General features: G+C 46.2%; 1 protein-coding gene across 3 annotated transcripts in view; it reads left to right on the plus strand.

The window, feature by feature from the left end:
- POLR1E (RNA polymerase I subunit E) overlaps window positions 1-20,457 on the plus strand; it is a 56,284-nt gene extending 35,827 nt beyond the window's left edge. Inside the window, exons 7-12 of one of the 3 annotated variants that reach the window (XM_068106791.2) lie at window positions 6,172-6,279; window positions 10,872-10,968; window positions 11,996-12,135; window positions 19,411-19,492; window positions 19,671-19,808; window positions 20,003-20,457. In XM_068106791.2, coding sequence (XP_067962892.2) covers window positions 6,172-6,279; window positions 10,872-10,968; window positions 11,996-12,135; window positions 19,411-19,492; window positions 19,671-19,808; window positions 20,003-20,174 — 737 coding nt within the window. In that variant the 3' untranslated portion in view covers window positions 20,175-20,457. The remainder of the gene's footprint in view (window positions 1-6,171; window positions 6,280-10,871; window positions 10,969-11,995; window positions 12,136-19,410; window positions 19,493-19,670; window positions 19,809-20,002) is intronic. The other 2 variants (XM_068106792.2, XM_068106793.2) reach the window with 2 other exon arrangements.
- The last annotated feature ends 686 nt before the right edge of the window (window positions 20,458-21,143 follow it).

Here is a 21,143-nt window from a genome sequence, read left to right on the forward strand (position 1 = left end):
AGGGGAAAGGTGACCCTCTGGAGTGTGGCTCGTATCGAGCGATAAAGTTATTGGAGCATGGAATGAAGGTATTGGAAAGGGTGTTGGAGAGGAGGACAAGGAAGAAAGTGAAGATTGACGAAATGCAGTTTGGATTTATGCCAGGAAGAGGAACGACAGACGCCTTTTTATTGTGAGGCAGTTGCAGGAGAAGTATATGGAGAAGAGGAAGAAGTTGTTTCTTGGGTTTGTAGATCTGGAGAAAGCATTCGATAGGGTTCCACGTGAAGTAGTGACATGGGCATTGAGGAAGTTAGGAGTGGAGGAATGGTGGATCAGAGTCGTGATGGCAATGTACAAAAGAGCGCGCACAGCTGTAAGGACGAAGGACGGGAACAGTGGTGAGTTTGAGGTGAAGGTGGGAGTGCATCAAAGGTCGGTACTAAGTCAACTACTATTTGTAGCTGTGATGGAGGTGCCGGCTCAGAACGTAAAGGAGGGTCTACCGTGGGAGTTGTTGTATGCAGATGATCTGGTGTTGATTGCAGAAAGTATGGATGGACTGAAGGAAAAGATGAACAAGTGGAAGGAATGTATGGAGACAAAAGGTCTGAAGGTGAATATCGGAAAAACGAAGGTGATGGCAAGTGGTAAAGCATGTGGTGAGGTGGAAAGAACTGGGAAGTGGCCGTGTGCTGTGTGCAGGAAGGGTGTCTGAGTGAATTCCATTCAATGTACAATGTGCGCTGAGTGGGTTCATCAAAAATGTAGTGGTTTGATAGGGTCATTATCCAGTGTGGCAGCTACTTTCAAGTGTAAGGTGTGCACAGAGGGAGCTGCAGATGGAGGAAATGTTGAGTTGGATCTTGGAGATGGCGTGAAGCTGGAAGGTGTGAAAACATTTTGTTACCTTGGAGACATGCTGAATGGAGAAGGTGGATCAGACTCGGCAACGGTTGCTCGGGTGAGGTGTGCATGGAAGAAGTTTTGGGAACTGAGTGGCGTGCTGACGAGGAGGGGAGTGTCATTGAAGCTGAAGGGAAAGGTGTATGCTGCATGTGTGAGAAGTGTTATGATTTATGGGAGTGAGACATGGGTAATGAACGTAGAGCAGCAAGAAAGGCTGGAAAGGGTGGAAATGCGAATGGTTCGGTGGATGTGTGGAGTATCGTTGAGAGAGAGGAAGACAAATGATGAATTGCGAAAGATGATGGGAATAGAGCCTGTGATTGTTGTTGTGAAGAGGAACAGGTTGAGATGGTTTGGTCATGTGTTGAGGAAGGATGAAAGTGACTGGTTGAGAAGAGTGATGGAAATGAATGTAGAAGGAAGTAGAGGACGGGGAAGACCGAGAAAGACTTGGCTAAAGATGGTCGAAGAAGAAATGCGGGCAACGGGGTTAACAAGGGGAGATGCAGAAAATAGGGCAAAATGGAGAACATTGTCATGGGGACCGCAAGGCTAACCCCCGCTCTTGCAGGGAAAATGGCCTTAAAATGCCTGTTGTTGTTGTTGTTATTGTTGTTGTGTTGCAGCCTGACTTTAAAATGGATTAAATTGAGATTTTCTGTTTTTTGGCACTGATCTGCACATAATACCTCATAATGTCAAAGTGGAATATTTTTCTTTTAGAAATTTTTACAAAATAATTAACAATGAAAAGCTGAAATCTCTCGAGTCAAGAAGTATTCAACCCCTTTGCTATGACACTCCAAAATGAGCTCAGGTGCATCCAACTTCCTTTGATCATCCTTAAGATGTCTCTACAACTTGATTGGTATCCACTTGTGGCCAATTCAATTGATTGGACATGATTTTGAAAGAAACACATCTTTCTATATAAGGTCCCACAGTACACGGTGCATGTCAGAGCAGAAACTCTACCATGAACTCCAAGGAACTTTCCGTAGAACTCCGAGATAGAATTGTGAGGAGGCAAAGATCTGGGGAAGGGCATAAAACAATTTATAGAGTGTTGAAAGTTTCCAAGAGCACAGTGAGCTCCCATCATGAAATGGAAAGAATATGGAACTACTCAGACTCTTCCAAGAGCTGGCTGTCCGACCAAACTGAGCAACTGAGCAAGCAGGACCTTGGTCAGGGAGGTGACCAAGAATGCAATGACCACTCTGACAGAACTACAGAATTCTTTGGCTGAGATGGGAGAACCTGCCGGAAGAACAACAGTCAAACACTTCACAAATCTAGCCTTTATCGGAGAGTGGCCAGATGGAAGCCATTCCTGAGAAAAAGCCACATGACAGAATACCTGGAGTTTGCAAAAAAAGCACCTGAAAGACTGAGAGCATGAGACAAAATAATCTGTGATCTGATGAGATGAAAATTGAACTATTTGGTCTGAATGCAAAGCGCTACGTCTGGCGGAAACCGAGCACAACTCATCACCCATCGAACACCATCCCTGCCGTGAAGCATGATGGTGGGGCATCATGCTATGGTGATGCTTTTCAGCGGCAATGACAGTGAGACTTGTAAGGATAGAGGGAACAATTAAAGAATCCAAATACAGGCAAATCTTTGAGGAGAACCTGCTTCAGAGTGCAAAAGACCTTGGACTGCAGCAAAGATTTACATTCCAACAGGACAATGACCCCAAGCATACAGCCAAAGCAACACTGGAATGGCTTCAGAACAAAATGAATGAATATGAATGAATGCAAAAATCCTTGAGTGGTCCAGCGAAAGCCCAGACCTTAATCCCATTGAAAATCTGTGGAAAGACTTTTTATGTAATCATTACGCCCATACGTAATGATTTATAATGACCCCGTAGAGCGCTGTGCCGCTTAGCGCTCCATGTTTAGGAACGTATCCTAAGCACTAAACAGGGTATTACTGGACAGACAACTATTTAACATTTCTTCTTTACTCTATCAACCCTCAAATTTGAGTTACTGGTACCATTTAGGGGCAATATTCCATATGCTACTTTTCAAGTAGTATAACATCTCAAGGTTACATTTTCACGTGATGGACATCTGAAATATGCAAGTTTATTTTTAAAAATGAATGTATTAATGACAGACGTAGATTGCTGTCCACCGATGCTCCCCATCCAATTTGATGGAGCTTGAGCAAATCTGCAAGGAAGAATGGGAGAAACTCCCCAAATCCAGATTTGCAAAGCTGATACAGATATACCAAAAAGACTCAGAGCTGTAATTGCTGCAAAGTGTGCTTTTACGAAGTATTGACTAAGGGGCGAATACTTATGTAAATTAGATATTTCTGTATTTAATTTTAAATTATTTTGTAAAAAATTCAAAAAAAAAATTCCACTTTGACATTATGGGATATTATGTGTCGATCAGTGAATGAATGAATGAATGATCGTTTTAAGGCCATTTTCCCTGCTAGAGCGGGGGTTAGCCTTGCGGGCCCCTTGACAATCATGGTTCCCTGTTTGAGGCAATGTTTTTATGGCCGGATGCCCTTCCTGACGCCAACCCTTGGTCATGCTCTTACGATGCATGCTCTTACGATGCGCAGGGATACGGTGTACACACCGTGATCATTCATCCCAGCAAGCTGGTACTCAATTTGCCAACCTCGGAAGGATGACAGGCTGAGTCAACCCCCCTGTCATTAATTCAACGATCGACCGGGATTCGAACCCAGGATCCTAGGATCCCAAGCCGGCACCCTAACCGCTAAGCCAACACCAGGGATATGTGTCGATCAGTGACAAAACAAGTACAAAAAGTTTTAATTAAAACAAAAGCCGCGTCGATGTTACACAATGCCTAGATGCAGCTGTGCCTATAACGTCGATGTTATAGGCACAGGACATTCCTATTGATTCGATTACTTGATGTTATTTTTGTGCAAAGTGAAAATATATCTCGGCAATTTCCCGTGTGTGGCGACGAATTTTTAATATATCTCGGCATTTTCCCGTCTGTTATTTCAGGCGGTGTATGACTGACCATGCCGCGCTTTAAAAATATATATATATCTCGGCAATTTCCCGTGTGTGGCGACACGTGAACGAAGCTATGCTCCTCTCTCCACATTATTGTGACGACGTATAAATTAAATATTTCATCGTGACGATTGTCATCAAATGGACGAATTTTTAATATATCTCGGCATTTTCCCGTCTGTTATTTCAGGCGGTGTATGACTGACCATGCCGTGATTGTAAAAAAAATATCTCGGCAATTTCCCGTATGTGGCGACACGTGAACGAAGCTATGCTCCTCTCTCCACATTATTGTGACGACGTATAAATTAAATATTTCATCGTGATGATTGTCATCAAATGGACGAATTTTTAATATATCTCTGCATTTTCCCGTCTGTTATTTCGGGCGGTGTATGACTGACCATGCCGCGATTTAAACAAAATATATATATCTCGGCATTTTCCCGTCTCTTATTTCGGGCGGTGTATGACTGACCATGCCGCGATAAAAAAAAAAAAAAATCTCAATGGACTTGAAGTTACAGGCCTTTGAGAATTCATTTCGTTCTATAAAGGGCAACTTTCATCGGATTTTCTTCCCGTTTTTTTTCAACCGAGTCTAAAACTATGTTAGCGACTGTGAAAAATGAAATGATATATCGAATTTGATTTGAAATAAAACTGTGTGAGAGAGGAAGACACCACGGGCCTACAAAACAGGCCTCAAAGAAATGCGAGTTAATAAAATGGTGGATATTTGTTTATATGAAGGCTCTCCCAGAATGGGTGGAGCTATGGTTCCCAGAATGGGTGGAGCTTTGAGGTTTTGTCTTCTCTGCAAGAACAAGAAGAAGAAGAAGAACAACAACAGCAGAGGGCACTCTATGAGCGCGTCTGCGACGCTGCTAAAAAATCTCAATTTCATCCATTTTTAATTCAGGCTGTGACAACAAAATGTGAAAAAAGTGAAGGGGTAATTTTTGAAGGCACTGTCGTGGCGCCTTAATGCACCAATTCCCAATTTACCCGCTTATTGGTTTATTGCCAATCAACCATATGCGCTTTTAGCCCTGGTGTTGGGCTAGCGGCTAGGGTGCCAGCTTAGGATCCTAGGATCCTGGGTTCGAATCCCGGTCGATCGCTGAATTAACGCCAGGGGGGTTGACTCAGCCTGTCATCCTTCTGAGGTCGGCTAATTGAGTACCAGTTCACTGGTAATTCCCTGTTTGTCGTTAAAGGCGGCAAAAAGGGTTGGCGTCAGGAAGGGCATCCGGCCGTAAAACATTGCTTCAAAAAGGGGACCAAAAACAACAACAACCACGGTTCCCGAAAAAGGCCAACCCCCACCTAGCGGGGGAAAATGGCCTCTAAGGGTGTTTTTTTTTTTGTTTTTTTACCATATGCGCTTAGAGGTCTGTATTCCCCCAAATGGCCATGACACGGGTTCTCATCAATTAACAGGAAGTTCTTTACAATGAATGGGGATGGAGGAGAAAGGGAAAGAGCATGACTGCAAGCTGCGATTAAGTCAAACAGAAACCAATTGATAAAAATAATCCCCACCCTAAGAACCATGACAAACTTAATTATCTAAGCCTTATTTTACTCAAACGCGATGGACAGACAGACAGACAGACCCGTTCCCTCCTATCCCCCCTTATGGGAGCTTGGACACAAAATGGGGGAAGGGAGGACAAAATCTTTTATAAACATTTAATTCGACACTGCATCACCAGTACATTAATTACGTACGCTTATGCAAAACATGTAATATAAAATAATTGTTGTATTTAACCCCAAGCCATATCCGTAACAATATAATCCCCCTTGATACCCGTAAACATTATTTTACCATTGGAACAAACGGTTGTGGTGATTGTAAAATCAAACCTGATTTCCACGTCATGCGCTTGCAAACGATATCATGAAACACGTGCTCGGCAAGTTTGAACCTGGTGTGGTCGATGAGCAAGCTTTCGACATTGTTGCGCGTTTGAACTCAGATTTGTGAAAGTGATGCTGCTGGTTCCAAGGTATTGTATTCGAATTGGTTTCATATTTTTCAGTGAAAACAACACTTGATTGGTCAGAATGAAAAGTCTGGATTGCTGCATGTACATTGAACAACTTTGAGTAACTTATCTTTTACTTTATTGTGTTTGTCCATGTATAAGGTATGAGGTATGAGGTCTTTTAAAGTATTTCACTGTGATCAGTTCGACACTGTTCTTGAAGTACCTGTCTGTCTTGCACCTTTTAACCCCCAGCTTTGTCCAATGAGGTGTCACATGCCAAGAACACAGAACAGTTGACTTACCTTCCTCCTTGCTGTCCAGGCGCTGACTCAGTTGCTGAGATATACAGCCTCTCTGGCCGTATCCTTTTGATAACAATTTTGATCCCATCCCCTCACCCCCTACTCCTCTCCTACCTTTCCAGTCTGGCTAGATAATGCATGGGTAACACACTTACCTTTGAGAGGGCTTTCAGCAATGCCCATCGCCCCACTTGTTTGATATCCCAAGCAGTAAACTAAAGTGGATTGCAAATTCATAATAGACTTCAACAGTTAACCATACTGAATGAATGAATTGCATAATGAATGCGGTACCAAACACCAAGCCGGCTGTGAAGATGCGTTGGTAATAACCGTGTGTCGAGCACTTGAGATGCCATTTTCAGAACGGTGCTGTGATATTTAGCACATGGTGTCTGACATGATGGACAGCACTGAGGCTGTCCTGAGATCTGGGGAAACTCATTCATTCATTCATTCATTCATTCATTCAGTTAACCATACTAAACCTGGTGTTGGCTTAGCGGTTAGGGTGCCGGCTTGGGATCCTAGGATCCTGGGTTCGAATCCCGGTCGATCGCTGAATTAACGCCAGGGGGGTTGACGCGAGGTCGGCAAATTGAGTACCAGCTTGCTGGGATGAATGATCCCGGTGTGTACCCCGGTTTAGAATAGGTACACCGTATCCCTGCGCATCGTAAGAGCGTGACCAAGGGTTGGCGTCAGGAAGGGCATCCGGCCATAAAAACATTGCCTCAAACAGGGAACCATGATTGTCATGGGGCCCGCAAGGCTAACACCCGCTCTCGCGGGGAAAATGGCCTTAAAACGATCATTCATTCATTCATTCATTCAGTTAACCATACTAAATGGTACCAAGCAACCCACTCGAATACCACAATCCTACAACTAAACCTAAACCCTCCAGACATCACCTCGCCTGAACTGGCCATAGTCTCCTCCTGGAACCCGTCATATGAATTAACTTCCGATTACCTGCCCATTATGATCACGCATCAGTTACATAAAAGGATAAATGCACTCTATAAACGTTAAAAAAAACTTCATTAATCACCTGAAGTCCAACTGAACTCTATTTACTTAAGATACCGAAACAATGTAACATATACAGGGTGTTTCAAAAAGAGTGATACAACTTTAAACGTTTATTTAAAAAGAAACAGAAACCTCAGGAATGTGAACCAAATATTACTTCACACCAACAAAGAGCAAGCCGACTTCCTCATGAAACATTATAATGAATAGAATGATCGTTTTAAGGCCATTTCCCCCACTACAGCAGGGGTTAGCCTTGCGGGCCCCATGACAATCATGGTTCCCTGTTTGAGGCCTTGTTTTTATGGCCGGATGCCCTTCCTGACGCCAACCCTTGGTCACGCTCTTACGATGCACAGGGATACGGTGTATCCTATTCTAAATTGGGGTACACACCGTGATCATTCATCCCAGCAAGCTGGTACTCAATTTGCCGACCTCGGAAGGATGACAGGCTGAGTCAACCCCACTGGCGTTAATTCAGCGATCGACCGGGATTCGAACCCAAGATCCTAGGATCCCAAGCCGGCACCCTAACCGCTAAGCCAACACCAGGGATCCTCATGAAATATTACTCCCACATAATCCATGGACCCACTTGCAGAGACGACACATCTGTGATCAAACGAAAACGCCAAACTAAACTATGTTGAATTTCCTCCTTTTACTTTAGAACAAATCTCAGACAGTTAGAAAACTTAAAAACTCATCCGCAACTCGCTCAGATCTCAAATCCAACATTCACTTAAAACACCTTAGTACATACGGCCTCCAAGCATGAACTTGATGATAATAGTAATAGATAATAATAATCTTAGATAATAATCTAATAGAAATAACTATTCGTGGCTTCACAATGGAAACCGGCCACAATCATTCCCATTCTAAAACCGAACATACAGTGCATTCAGAAAGTATTCCGACCCCTTCACTTTTTTCACATTTTGTTATGTTGCAGCCTTATGCTGAAATCGTTTAAATTCATTTTTTCCCTCATCAATCTACACTCAATACCCCCATAATGACAAAGAGAAAACAGGATTTTAGAAAGTTTTGCAAATTTATTAAAAATAAAAAACTGAAATATCACATTGATATAAGTATTCAGACCCTTTGCTATGACACTTGAAATTTAGCTCAGGTGCCTCCCATTTCTCTTCATCGTCTTTGAGATGTTTCTTCACCTTGATTGGAGTCCACCTGTGGTAAATTCAATTGATTGGACATGATTTGGAAAGGCACACACCTGTCTATATGAGGTCTCACAGCTGACAATGCATATCAGAGCAAAAACCAAGCCATGGGGTCGAAGGAACTGCCTGCAGAGCTCAGAGACAGGATTGTGTCGAGGCACAGATCTGGGGAAGCCCACAAAAACATTTCTGCCGCATTGAAGGTTCCCAAGAGCACAGTGGCCTCCATAATTCTTAAATGGAAGAAGTTTGGAACAACCAGGACTCTTCCTAGAGCTGGCCGCCCGGCCAAACTGAGCAATCGGGGGAGAGAAGGGCCTTGGTAAGAGAGGTGACCAAGAACCCGATGGTCACTCTGGCTGAGCTCCAGAGATCCTGTGTGGAGATGGGAGAAACTTCCAGAAGGACAACCATCACTGCAACACTCCACCGATCTGGACTTTATGGCAGAGTGGCCAGACGGAAGCCTCTCCTCAGTGAAAGACACATGAAAGCCCGCTTGGAGTTTTCAAAAAAGCACCTAAAGGACTCTCAGACTGTGAGAAACAAGATTCTGTGGTCTGATGAAACCAAGATTGAACTGTTTGGCTTCCATCTGGCTACTATAGAGGTAGGTCTCATTGCACATTTGGCTACTATAGAGATATCATTATTTCTGTGCAGTGGTTTTTGAGATATAGAGATGCAAAGTTTTTTTTGGTTTTTCCAAGATGGTGCTTGTTACACGTTACCTGTGACGTCATAATGTTCACCAAAATATTCTACAGGAGTCCCTCCTATGGTGAAAATTCCATGTCAATCGGATCGACGGTTGCCGAGAAAATGAATTTTAAAAATTCTGACACGGCACACACTTTACTGAAATGCACGCCCGCACGTACGTACCCGAATGCTTAACTCTGCCTTTCGCTTCGCGAGTGCAGGGTAATGAAATGCAGACACGTACGTACGTATGTACGTACGTACCCGAATGCTTAACCCTGCCTTTTGCTTCGCGAGCACAGGGTAATAAGCTCACTTTTACTTTTAATGATTTTTAAAATAATGTCCTGATATGTCCTTCAATAATTATTTTTTAAAAATAAAGCTGCACATTTTAGATGTCCATTATGTGAAAATGTAAACTTGGGCTATAATACTGCTTGAAAAATAGCATATGGATTATTCCCCCCCCCCCCCTCCCCCGAGTGGTACCGGTAACCTATATATTGGCCCATGGACTAACGGTGTCTTTTGTGATAAATAGGTGAGTTATCGCTGTTATCCTGAACAAATTACAACTTTGTGCAACTTTCAGTTGTACATCTTCCCCAGACAGCTGCTTTGTGAAAGACTTCAACCAAAACCCTTCCCTGTCCAACCCCATTTCCTTCCTCCATGCCCCCCCCCCCCCTCCATTCCCCTCCCCAACCATTAGAGCTTTGTTTTGTCATTGAGAGGCATCTATTGGCCCTGGTTAATCTAATCACTAATATTGAAGATTTGAGAATAAAATTGACATCTGCACAATTTATCTTGAAAATGATCTCTAGAAAATAGTTATTTAGCTACCTATCCTTAAAAATTTATTTCCTTAACTTTACTCATCGCAAACGTTTTGATTGCCCCAAATAAAGTGATTAATTTTGATGATACCTCAGTGGGAATTAGATTGCTTACAAGCTGGATACAACAACACAACACAACATGCATTTTAAGGCCATTTTCCCTGCTAGAGCGGGGGTTAGCCTTGCGGTCCCCATGACAATCTCCACCATTTTGCCCTATTTTCTGCATCTCTCCTTGTTAACCCCCTTGCCCGCATTTCTTCTTCCACCGTCTTTAGCCAAGTCTTTCTCGGTCTTCCCCATCCTCCGCTTCCTTCTACATTCATTTCCATCACTCTTCTCAACCAGTCACTTTCATCCTTCCTCAACACATGACCAAACCATCTCAACCTGTTCCTCTTCACAGCATCAATCACAGGCTCTATTCCCATCATCTTTCGCAATTCATCATTTGTCTTCCTCTCTCTCAACGATACTCCACACATACACCGAACGATTCGCATTTCCACCCTTTCCAGCCTTCGTTGCTGCTCTACGTTCATTACCCATGTCTCGCTCCCATAAATCGTAACACTTCTCACACATGCTGCATACACCTTTCCCTTCAGCTTCAACGACACTCTCCTCCTCATCAGCACGCCACTCAGTTCCCGAAACTTCTTCCATGCACATCTCACTCGAGCAACCGTTGCCGAGTCTGATCCACCTTCTCCATTCAGCATGTCTCCGAGGTAGCAAAATGTTTTCACACCTTCCAGCTTCACGATAATGAAGGATAATATGTTCGCAGAAACAAACACTCAGAAAGATAAGCCTGTTGATCAAGTTAGATGGTGACTTTCAGTATCTTCCTTTATTTCCTTAACTGGAGCGAGTTATTCTTGAACACGAGTTTCAAGCCATACGTGAAGTTTCCTCCGAATTCTTATCGTACCTGTGGAGTAGAGGTGAAACGATTCCTCCTCAGAAAAGGTAACTGTGGTTGGTGTTGGGGAGGAGGAACATGTGTGTTTGTTGTTGGGGAGGGGAGGAGGGACCTGTGCTTTGTATTGGGGAGGGGAGGAGGGACCTGTGCTTTGTATTGGGGAGGGGAGGAGGGACCTGTGTGCTTTGTATTGGGGAGGGGAGGAGGCACCTGTGTGCTTTGTTTTGGGGAGAGGAGGCACCTGTGTGCTTGGTGTTGGGGAGGGTAGGAGGGACCTGTGTGCTTGGTGTTAGGGAGGGTAGGAGGGACCTGTATGCTCTGTTTTGGGGAGGAGAGGAGGGGCCTGTGTGCTTTATATTGGGGAGGAGAGGAGGGACCTGTGTGCTTGGTGTTGGGGAGGGGAGGAGGGACCTGTGTGCTTTGTGTTGGGGAGGGGAGGAGGGACCTGTGTGCTTTGTTTTGGGGAGGAGAGGAGGGACCTGTGTGCTTTGTTTTGGGGAGGAGAGGAGGGACCTGTGTGCTTTGTATTGGGGAGGGTAGGAGGAACCTGTGTGCTTTGTTTTGGGGAGGGGAGGACGGACCTGTATGCTTTGTATTGGGGAGGGGAGGAGGGACCTGTGTGCTTTGTATTGGGGAGGGGAGGAGGGACCTGTGTGCTTTGTATTGGGGAGGGGAGGAGGGACCTGTGTGCTTTGTATTGGGGAGGGGAGGAGGGCCCTGTGTGCTTTGTTTTGGGGAGGGTAGGAGGGACCTGTGTGCTTTGTATTGGGGAGGGGAGGAGGGACCTGTGTGCTTTGTATTGGGGAGGGGAGGAGGGACCTGTGTGCTTTGTATTGGGGAGGGGAGGAGGGCCCTGTGTGCTTTGTATTGGGGAGGGTAGGAGGGACCTGTGTGCTTTGTATTGGGGAGGGGAGGAGGGACCTGTGTGCTTTGTGTTGGGGAGGGGAGGACGGACCTGTGGGATTGGGTGGTATCTGTGTGTGTATTTGTGAAAAGGAAGTTGTGGTACTGTATCTATATGCGTAGAGTTGATATCCATCAATTTGAGCTTTTATTGGATATCTATTGTTGCAGCCTTGGCCAATTCACAACGAATATCTTGCGTGAAGGACCCCCAAGCAACAGAGATGCTGCACAGCATGCAGCCTGCCTCTGGTACCTGGAAACGATGTTGGCTTTTTCAAACCTCACTTGGAATGACCTTAAACGTAACGGTAAGGCAAACATAAGCTTTGTGTTTCTTTACTACTCACTCAGTTGGATTCAATTTTCTCATTCATGAAACGTCACTGTTGTGTTGTGAAGGGATGGTGTTATTCGAAATGAAATCTTGTACTCGTGTTTATCAATTTTCTTGGTGGAGTAAGATACGTATGACACTTTCTTGCACTCATCTTTGGCATTTTAAATATAAAGCATCTTTTTCTTGTTATGTTTTCCTCTGTATAAAACCACCTTTGGAGGCCATTTTTCCCTGCAGAGCAGGGGTTGGCCTTTTTCGGGCACCGTGGTCCACATTTTGAAGCAATGTTTTCCGGCCGGATGCCCTTCCTGCCGCCAACCCTGTTCGTTGCCTCTTGCGAGGGACACACAGGGAATTACCAGTGAACTGGTACTCAATTTGCCGACCTCGGAAGGATGACAGGCTGGGTCAACCCCCCGGCGTTAATTCAGCGATCGACCGGGATTCGAACCCAGGATCCTAGGATCCCAAGCCGGCACCCTAACCGCTAAGCCAACACCAGTGATATCGGATAACTTTTTCATGGTTGGCTTATTATTACACTTGCCACCAAATGTGGATGGAGGTTATGTTTTGACCCCTGTCTGTTTGTTTGCTTGTTTGTCTGTGAGCAGGATATCTAAAAGCGATCGATGGATTCGGCCAAAATTTGGTGGACAGGTTGGGTGTGTGACAAGACACGAACGAACTTTTAAATTTTTGGTGAAGATCCAAATCCGGATACAATCATTTTTTTAAAGTGATTGTTCACCATTGAGAGATGGGCCCAAAAATGATATTTAGCACAATATTTCAAATGGTTGTGGGCTGATCATGACAAAACTTGGTGAATGAGTTGGTTAGGTGACAATAACAAGCCGATTAGATTTTGGTTAAGGTCCTGATGCAGATCCAGCCTATCAGTGGGATACAAAACGTAAACTGTTCAGCTTGGTGGAGGTATGCTCTCTGCCGATCGTGCTCTTCTAGTTTTGAATGTTTCTCAGTTGGGATGGTGATTGGTTCAATCACCAGTCGTTATTTCGGTGTTTTGTGGTAATATAAACACCTGCTCCCCTAGGGAGCATGAGCTTTGGCAAATCATTTTCCTCTGCCCCCCTCTCCCCCTACCCCCCCCTAACCCTCCTTGCAGGGTGTTGAGGAGGGTGTTCTTCATGCCCATCACCTGACCCTGGGTAATACCAACACGCATGCAAAATTTGGTGGAGATCGGTCCAGCGCTGTTTTTACCCCACACATGTGAAGCGAGAAGCGGGGTTAAGCAATTCGTTCATGTCTGTCTCTATCTATCTGTCCGTCCGTCCGTGTTATTATTTTACGATCGAGGAACAGTCTACTTGAATTGAACGTTTTCTTTTGAATGTGAATCAGAACACGAGTAGAAAGACGAGCGTTTCATTTTACCATCTTTGGATCTGAATCCGTCCCAATCGCACGTGCGTAGAGAGGAGTGAGATATTTTTACTCTGTCTGGCAGTTAAAGAAAATTTTAAATCTTTCCAAAGAGGCGACTTACTGTTTTTCTACCTCCGCCGCCAAAGTTGCCAGAGGCATTTTGTTTTTGGGTTGTTTTCGGTTTCGGTTTCGGGTTGGGATGGAACGAACGAGCCAACGTGGCTCGTTCGTTCCATCCCTCGAATCAAACAGGCTGGCACGCAGGTTGGTTCCCTCTCCGGTTCCCTGGGTGCATTATCAGCCGTGATCCTCATTGCGTCCCACCTTATATTGACCTTGGGAGAGGTGAGGCTTCAGGGAGCAAGGATCGCTCAAACGCTCTGACCCCTGCATCTCACGTTCTCTCGCTGCTTTCGCAGTTTTTACTCAATGCGCACTCAGCGCTGGGATTAACTTGTGAAATGGCTTTGATTATAGTTTGTAACGTAATGTGTGTCCTGTAAGACATGTTGCGTTGTGTGCATGGTTTGTGCAGGGGGAACAAGGATGGGGAAAAAGGATTCAAATGGATTGAGGATAGGAGGGATTGAAATGGATTAAATGAAGAGAGGGGTTTTTTAGAAAATACATGGAAGGGGATTTTTGAAAGGGTGAGGGATTGGGATGGATATGGAATGATAGAGAGGTGGATCCCAAGAAGGTGGGAGGTTACAAAGGTGATAGAACCTACTGAAGACACACAATGCATTTTACCCCATCCCTGTTGCAAGGGGAAGCTAACGTGACTAACCACTGTTACATATTTATATGAATGTATGTGAATTACCATTCAGGTCTTTGCTTATCCGTGTGTAGTATATTAAGTTGTTGTGTAGTTGTTGTGGTTGGAGGGTCGGGAGCCCTTCTGAGGGAGTGGCCAGAAACGGAAGTGACCGGAAACGGAAGAAGAAAAGACACGAGGAAAAAGGACGAGTATTATTCTTCCTCGCCCCGCTCCGAAAAAAGGTGGAAAAGCGGCGTTCCGATCCGAAGCCTGTCTGGCGAGAGGAATTACCGGGACTTGTACCTGCCCGGTGGAGACGGCAAGTTGACGTGGGGCCGTGCATCGACCCCGCGCCTGGCCTCGTTCGCGGCACCGTCCAAACAGACGCGTGCGGGTCGCACGTTGGGGCCTAACCCGCCTTGCAAGCGGCGTGGGGTTTGGCTTGCTTTACCGTATCCGCCTCGCGTGGCCACGAGGGGCTGCAGCCACGGTGCCTGGTACGATACCTGCCCGGTGGAAACACGTCCACCCGGGGTTCGTTCTACCGCCCGAGTGCGGTGACGGCGACCATCATCTTGGTCAGGAGGGGCCCAGAGACATTGTGCGGGACCGAGACCAAAAGGGTGTCGTGAGTACTCACCGGGACACACGTATATAAGATGGCCATCTTACTCATAGGAAAGTGCTTGTGAATTGGGAATTGTTGATGGTTGTATATGGTTGATTGCTCGGGGAAAATCTCCGTGGTTGTGTCATTGCAATTGTATGGTCATTCCCATTGAAATATATCCTTGAACGTCAGTTGTCTCCTGGGGTGAAATTCATATGGATTGCGTGGCGAAAGCGCATATTTAATACAGCTTTCTGGCGAAGTTCCTCTCACGGTCCGGGGGTCACCGAGACCAGGTATTCACCGAGGGGACCACGTAACAGAATTGGGGGCTCGTCCAAATTACGATTTGCGGTTTCGCAATTGGGTCTACGTCCGGGATTTAAAATTGTATAAAATAATAAAATAATAATTTTTTATTAATTAAAAATTATTAATTAATTATTAATTGGTAATTTTATTTTGAGAAATTGGGGTAAAGTCTTGGGTGAAGGTTAACAGGTGTTAACGATAGGCACCATGGCGTTTGTGGCACAGAACTTTGGGGTAACCCCGAGTGAGGCACAGTTCCGAGCGTTGCTAAAGGCGGACCTCTTGAAATTGGCCAAACATTTTAACTTGGAGGTCCGAACTAATTTGAGGAAGGCAGAGTTGCAGGCCACGGTGATACAATCTATGGTGGGATTAGGAACATGGGACGAGTTAGCCTGGGAGTGGCTACCCGAAGAACCAGAAGACGTTGAGCTCCGGAAACTGGAGTTGCAATTACGGAGCCAGGAACGGATTAAAGAAGAAGAAAGGAAAGCAGAAAAGGAAAGAGCAGAAGAAGAAAGGAAAGCAGAAAAGGAAAGAGCAGAAGAAGAAAGGAAAGCAGAAGAGAGGAGGGAAGAGAAACAAGCGGAGGAAAGGAGAGTGGAACGAGAACTCCAGGAAAGGTTAAAAGAAGAAGAAAGGAAAGCAGAAGCGAGGAGAGAAGAGAAACAAGCAGAGGAAAGGAGAGTGGAACGAGAACTCCAGGAAAGGTTGGAAGAGAAAACAGCACAAGAAAGAACCGAGGAAAGGAGAGTGGAAAGAGAACTCCAGGAAAGAAGAGAAAAGGAACAAGCAGAGGAAAGGAGAGCTGCAAGGGACCTCGAAGCAGAGGAGAGAAAAGCGGAAAGGGAATTAAAGGAACGTGACATGGAGCTTCAGCAAGAAATCAAATTCAAGGAGCTGGAGTTAATGAGAGAACGGGGAGAGGCACCACCCTTGCTGACGGGGTCGACACCTAACCAGAAAACCTGGGATGTGGGCAGACATGTGAGGCTGGTTCCACCGTTCAGTGAAAAAGAAGTCGCGAAATTTTTTCCACACTTTGAGAAAGTGGCTCGACAATTAAACTGGCCGGAGGAGGCATGGACCATACTCGTGCAAAGTGTGCTGGTGGGGAAAGCTCAGGAAATTTATTCGGCGCTACCAATGGACCAATGTGCAGATTATGAGGTACTGAAGAAGCACATCCTCAAAGCCTATGAGTTGGTTCCGGAAGCTTACAGGCAAAAATTCAGGAATGCCAGGAAGAGGGAGAGTGAGACCCATGTGGAGTTTGCCAGAGTGAAAGAAAACATGTTTGATCGGTGGTGTGAGTCAAAAGGAGTCGGGAAAGACTTCGAGACATTGCGGGACTTGATCCTGGTGGAGGAATTCCAGCAGTGTGTCCACGAGGACATCAAAGTGTACCTGCAGGAAAAGAAGGTACCAAAGTTGTGGGACGCAGCCACCATGGCAGATGATTATGCCTTAACCCACCGAATAGGGGTCCACGAACCTAACTCCTCGCCTAGATCTCCGCAGGGGAGGTGGGGAACAGCAGGTGCGGAGAACGACCATACATGGCGGCGGCCTCGAGATGATTATGGGTACAACTATGATACCCCACCGGTTCGAAATCAGAGGGATGCGGGCCCAAGACAAACTTATAGTTCGGGGGGCCCGAGGCAGACCCCGGGTTTTTCCTCCGGGCCTACTTGCGCGTTTTGCAAGAAACCTGGACACTTGATGTCCAGTTGTTACCTCATGAAAAGGGACAACCCAGAGCGGAGTCCGACTATTACAACTCCGAATGCGATGGCTACCGTAAGAAATCGCCATCAAAAGGGTTACCAACCATTTATTTCAGAGGGGTTTGTGTCACTGGATGGAGCCTCGACTAACCGGAGACCGGTTAGGATATTGAGGGACACAGGGGCCCATCAATCTTTAATGCTTGAAGGCATTTTGCCATGGTCCGAGGAGACGGCAACGGGGGATAGTGTTCGTTTACAGGGGATCGGGGGCGGTGTTAGTGCTCCCCTTCAGGTCATCCAGTTGGAGTCCGATTTGGTGTCAGGACCGGTCACCGTCGGTTTACAAGCCACGCTTCCTGTAGAGGGTGTATCTGTGGTTATCGGGAATGATTTGGCCGGGGGTCAAGTTTATGGTAACCTGAGGGTTGGTAAAGAGCCCAGCAGGGAAAATAACACCACACCAGCTCGGGATGGCGACAAAAGTGCCAAGTTATTTGTAGGGGGACTGAACTTCAAAACAGAGGAAGGACTTCTGACCTCTGTCTTCAACAGATATGGGCCGCTGGTGGAAGTGCGGTTGGTAAGAGACTGGGAAACGCAACAGTCAAGAGGGTTCGGCTTTGTCACGTTTGCCAGCACAAAAGACGCCAGAGAGGCAGAGAAGAATTGGAATGGCAAGGATTTGGAGGGTCGGACCATAACAGTAGGGAAGGCATTTCGTAGGCGTCGAGAGGTCTACAGGAGAGGACAACTGGGCGGTAGTTTTGGTAGTGGCCGAGAAGGAGACCGCTATTCAGGGGACTACAGGGACCAGTGGTCCCACCCTAATTATTAGGGAAGTTCTGAGAAGTTGAAGCACTGAAGGCGGCGGAGCCGCCGAGCCAAGATTCCTACACGAATTAACCGTGAACGCCGTTCCTAAAGGCGTCCATGTAGTGAACTTTCATGCACGGACTAACCGTGAACTCCACGTTCCTCAAGGCGCCCATGTAGAGAACTTTCCTGCACGGACTAACCGTGAACTCCGCGTTCCTAAAGGCATCCATGTAGTGAATACTCGGCTTGGCCTCCCGGAAAAAGTGCTATCGAGTTGCTTAACTTTGGATCTTTGATCAACCCCTTAACCTTCATTCCCAAGAAACTGACGGTCAAAGTCAGAGGGTCATGAGATGGAGTTTGATTTGGCAGGGACAATGTCGTTGTTGGTACTTAGTCCAGAGGGAGTAATCTGGAGGGGTTGTGGTGAAATTTGGGTTGCTTTATTTTTAAGTGATAACTGTGCCCGGGGGGAACGGATAATGTGGGGGGGGTTGAGTGATCTGGTTTGTTTCTCCAAATTGGCCGGCAAAGAAAGTTTTCGCTGGGTTCAAACTTTCTTTCTTGAAGGGGGGGAGTGTTACATATTTATATGAATGTATGTGAATTACCATTCAGGTCTTTGCTTATCCGTGTGTAGTATATTAAGTTGTTGTGTAGTTGTTGTGGTTGGAGGGTCAGGAGCCCTTCTGAGGGAGTGGCCGGAAACGGAAGTGACCGGAAACGGAAGAAGAAAAGACACGAGGAAAAAGGACGAGTATTATTCTTCCTCGCCCCGCTCCGAAAAAAGGTGGAAAAGCGGCGTTCCGATCCGAAGCCTGTCTGGCGAGAGGAATTACCGGGACTTGTACCTGCCCGGTGGAGACGGCAAGTTGACGTGGGGCCGTGCATCGACCCCGCGCCTGGCCTCGTTCGCGGCACCGTCCAAACAGACGCGTGCGGGTCGCACGTTGGGGCCTAACCCGCCTTGCAAGCGGCGTGGGGTTTGGCTTGCTTTACCGTATCCGCCTCGCGTGGCCACGAGGGGCTGCAGCCACGGTGCCTGGTACGATACCTGCCCGGTGGAAACACGTCCACCCGGGGTTCGTTCTACCGCCCGAGTGCGGTGACGGCGACCATCATCTTGGTCAGGAGGGGCCCAGAGACATTGTGCGGGACCGAGACCAAAAGGGTGTCGTGAGTACTCACCGGGACACACGTATATAAGATGGCCATCTTACTCATAGGAAAGTGCTTGTGAATTGGGAATTGTTGATGGTTGTATATGGTTGATTGCTCGGGGAAAATCTCCGTGGTTGTGTCATTGCAATTGTATGGTCATTCCCATTGAAATATATCCTTGAACGTCAGTTGTCTCCTGGGGTGAAATTCATATGGATTGCGTGGCGAAAGCGCATATTTAATACAGCTTTCTGGCGAAGTTCCTCTCACGGTCCGGGGGTCACCGAGACCAGGTATTCACCGAGGGGACCACGTAACACCACGGTCACCAGTGCGATATCTAACTGAGGATCCCTTGTGTGTTTGAGTCATCCCGGGGTCTTTTTCCGTAAGTATGATGGTGAATGCCACATATGAACTGTTTTTGTAAAACTGCATCACAATTTGCATTGGCAGACCCCCTTGGACCTGAAATTCCACCTGTGGTTGCTCACAAGTTGATGGATACTTTCACCACACAGTCCTACAGCAATGATAGGTGGGAATTGAAGGAACAATTTATTTTGAAATTTTTCTCTTTTTCTCTCTCACCTGCCTCATTCTTTGTTTCTCGCCCAATGCCGCTTTGTCCCTATGCTTATTGTATTCCCGTTCTCTTGGTTTGTGGAACTTGAAATTGCTTTTCTTGTCGACGGCAATTGACCTTTGCGGTGTAGTGGCAGGATGATGCGCGTGATAACCCCGCCACTGAAGGACAAGTTGAATGTTTATGTTCTCGCCATTGCACTGCACGTCTCTGCTTTCTGCATGAATATCACTCACCTGCGAGCAGACCTGAAGGTTTCTCAAAAAAAGTGAGCCGCTTTACCTCTTTCTGGTTGTATGACGAGCTAGAGAGTAATTCTGGGGGCAGAGTGTCACTGTACAATACAGGCACGATAAAAAAAATTTAAATTGCATTCACATTCGTAGCAAATCCAGAGACCTGAAATGTTTCACAACCGACCATTGTGCAAAGACTTTGGAACTGTTAATTGTGTGTTTTCAGGATTATTGAGCTGGCCAATGCCATGGGCCTAAAAATCAAACGTCCTCGGGCCTCAAAGAGCCAGAAGAGCAAACCTGAATCCTTTTTGGGAGACTATCACTGGCAGGCCACCCTCAAGTTACCTTTCGTCTTACCTGAACCTCCATTGGCCATGAAGAAGAAACGGACATGAACAGCAGAGCTGCACTTCTGCAAACGTGCCGAGGGTTGGATTTTATTTTGGGATACATGTGTCACCTGCTTACTGTGGATCATATCCAACAAAGCTGATTCCTTCATCTGGCATCATTCTTACCAAAGCAATTGTAATGGATTTCTTTGTTTTGAGCAATTGATTTTGTTGCTGTTTGAGCCAGGGATTTATCATTCATAAATTGCCAGTAATGGCCTTTGTACTGCTCAACAAGCCATGGCTGATGGAACCTTCATAATAAACAGGTTTCCCTTCCTTTTCACCTGCTGCTTCTTGTCCAGGCACTCATTATGAAGGTATTTGGTGAAAAGAGGTAAGAAATGGTGAACTAAATTGTCAGTTTAATTTTGTTTTGTCATTAACTTTACAAAGCCTTATGAGGTCCAGCCTTAAGGATTCCCAAACTTCTGGTAGTGCGGTTGGTCTCGATTCCAGATAAGCAAAGTACCAGTGGATTTGCCCTTTTTGAGTCAAATTTGATCAATCTGCAGTTTGAACAGTCACTTTATTTTCTTTTTATTATCCCCCACCCCTCTTCCTCCCCTTTTCCTCCCCTCTTCCTCTTTTCATCCCCTCTTCCTCACCTCTTCATCCCCTCTTCCTCACCTCTTCATCCCTTCTTCCTCTCTCTTCCTCACCTTTTCCCCCCTTCCTCCCCCTTCTTTCCCCTCCCCCTTTCTTCCTCCTCTCTCCCTTCTTCCCCCTCCCACTCCCTTCTTTCTCCTCCCCCTCCCTTCTTTCTCCTCCCCCTCCCTTCTTTCTCTTCCCCCTCCCTTCTTTCTCCTCCCCCTCCCTTCTTTCTCCTCCCCCTCCCTTCTTTCTCTTCCCCCTCCCTTCTTTCTCCTCCCCCTCCCTTCTTCACCCTCCCCTCCCTTCTTCCCCCTCCCCTCCCTTCTTCACCCTCCCCCCCTTCTTCCGCCTCCCCTCCCTTCTTCCCCCTCCCCTACC

The sequence above is a fragment of the Myxine glutinosa genome, chromosome 2 (assembly GCF_964187855.1).
Source record: "Myxine glutinosa chromosome 2, kmMyxGlut1.1, whole genome shotgun sequence".
NCBI classification, from domain to species: Eukaryota; Metazoa; Chordata; class Myxini; order Myxiniformes; family Myxinidae; genus Myxine; species Myxine glutinosa.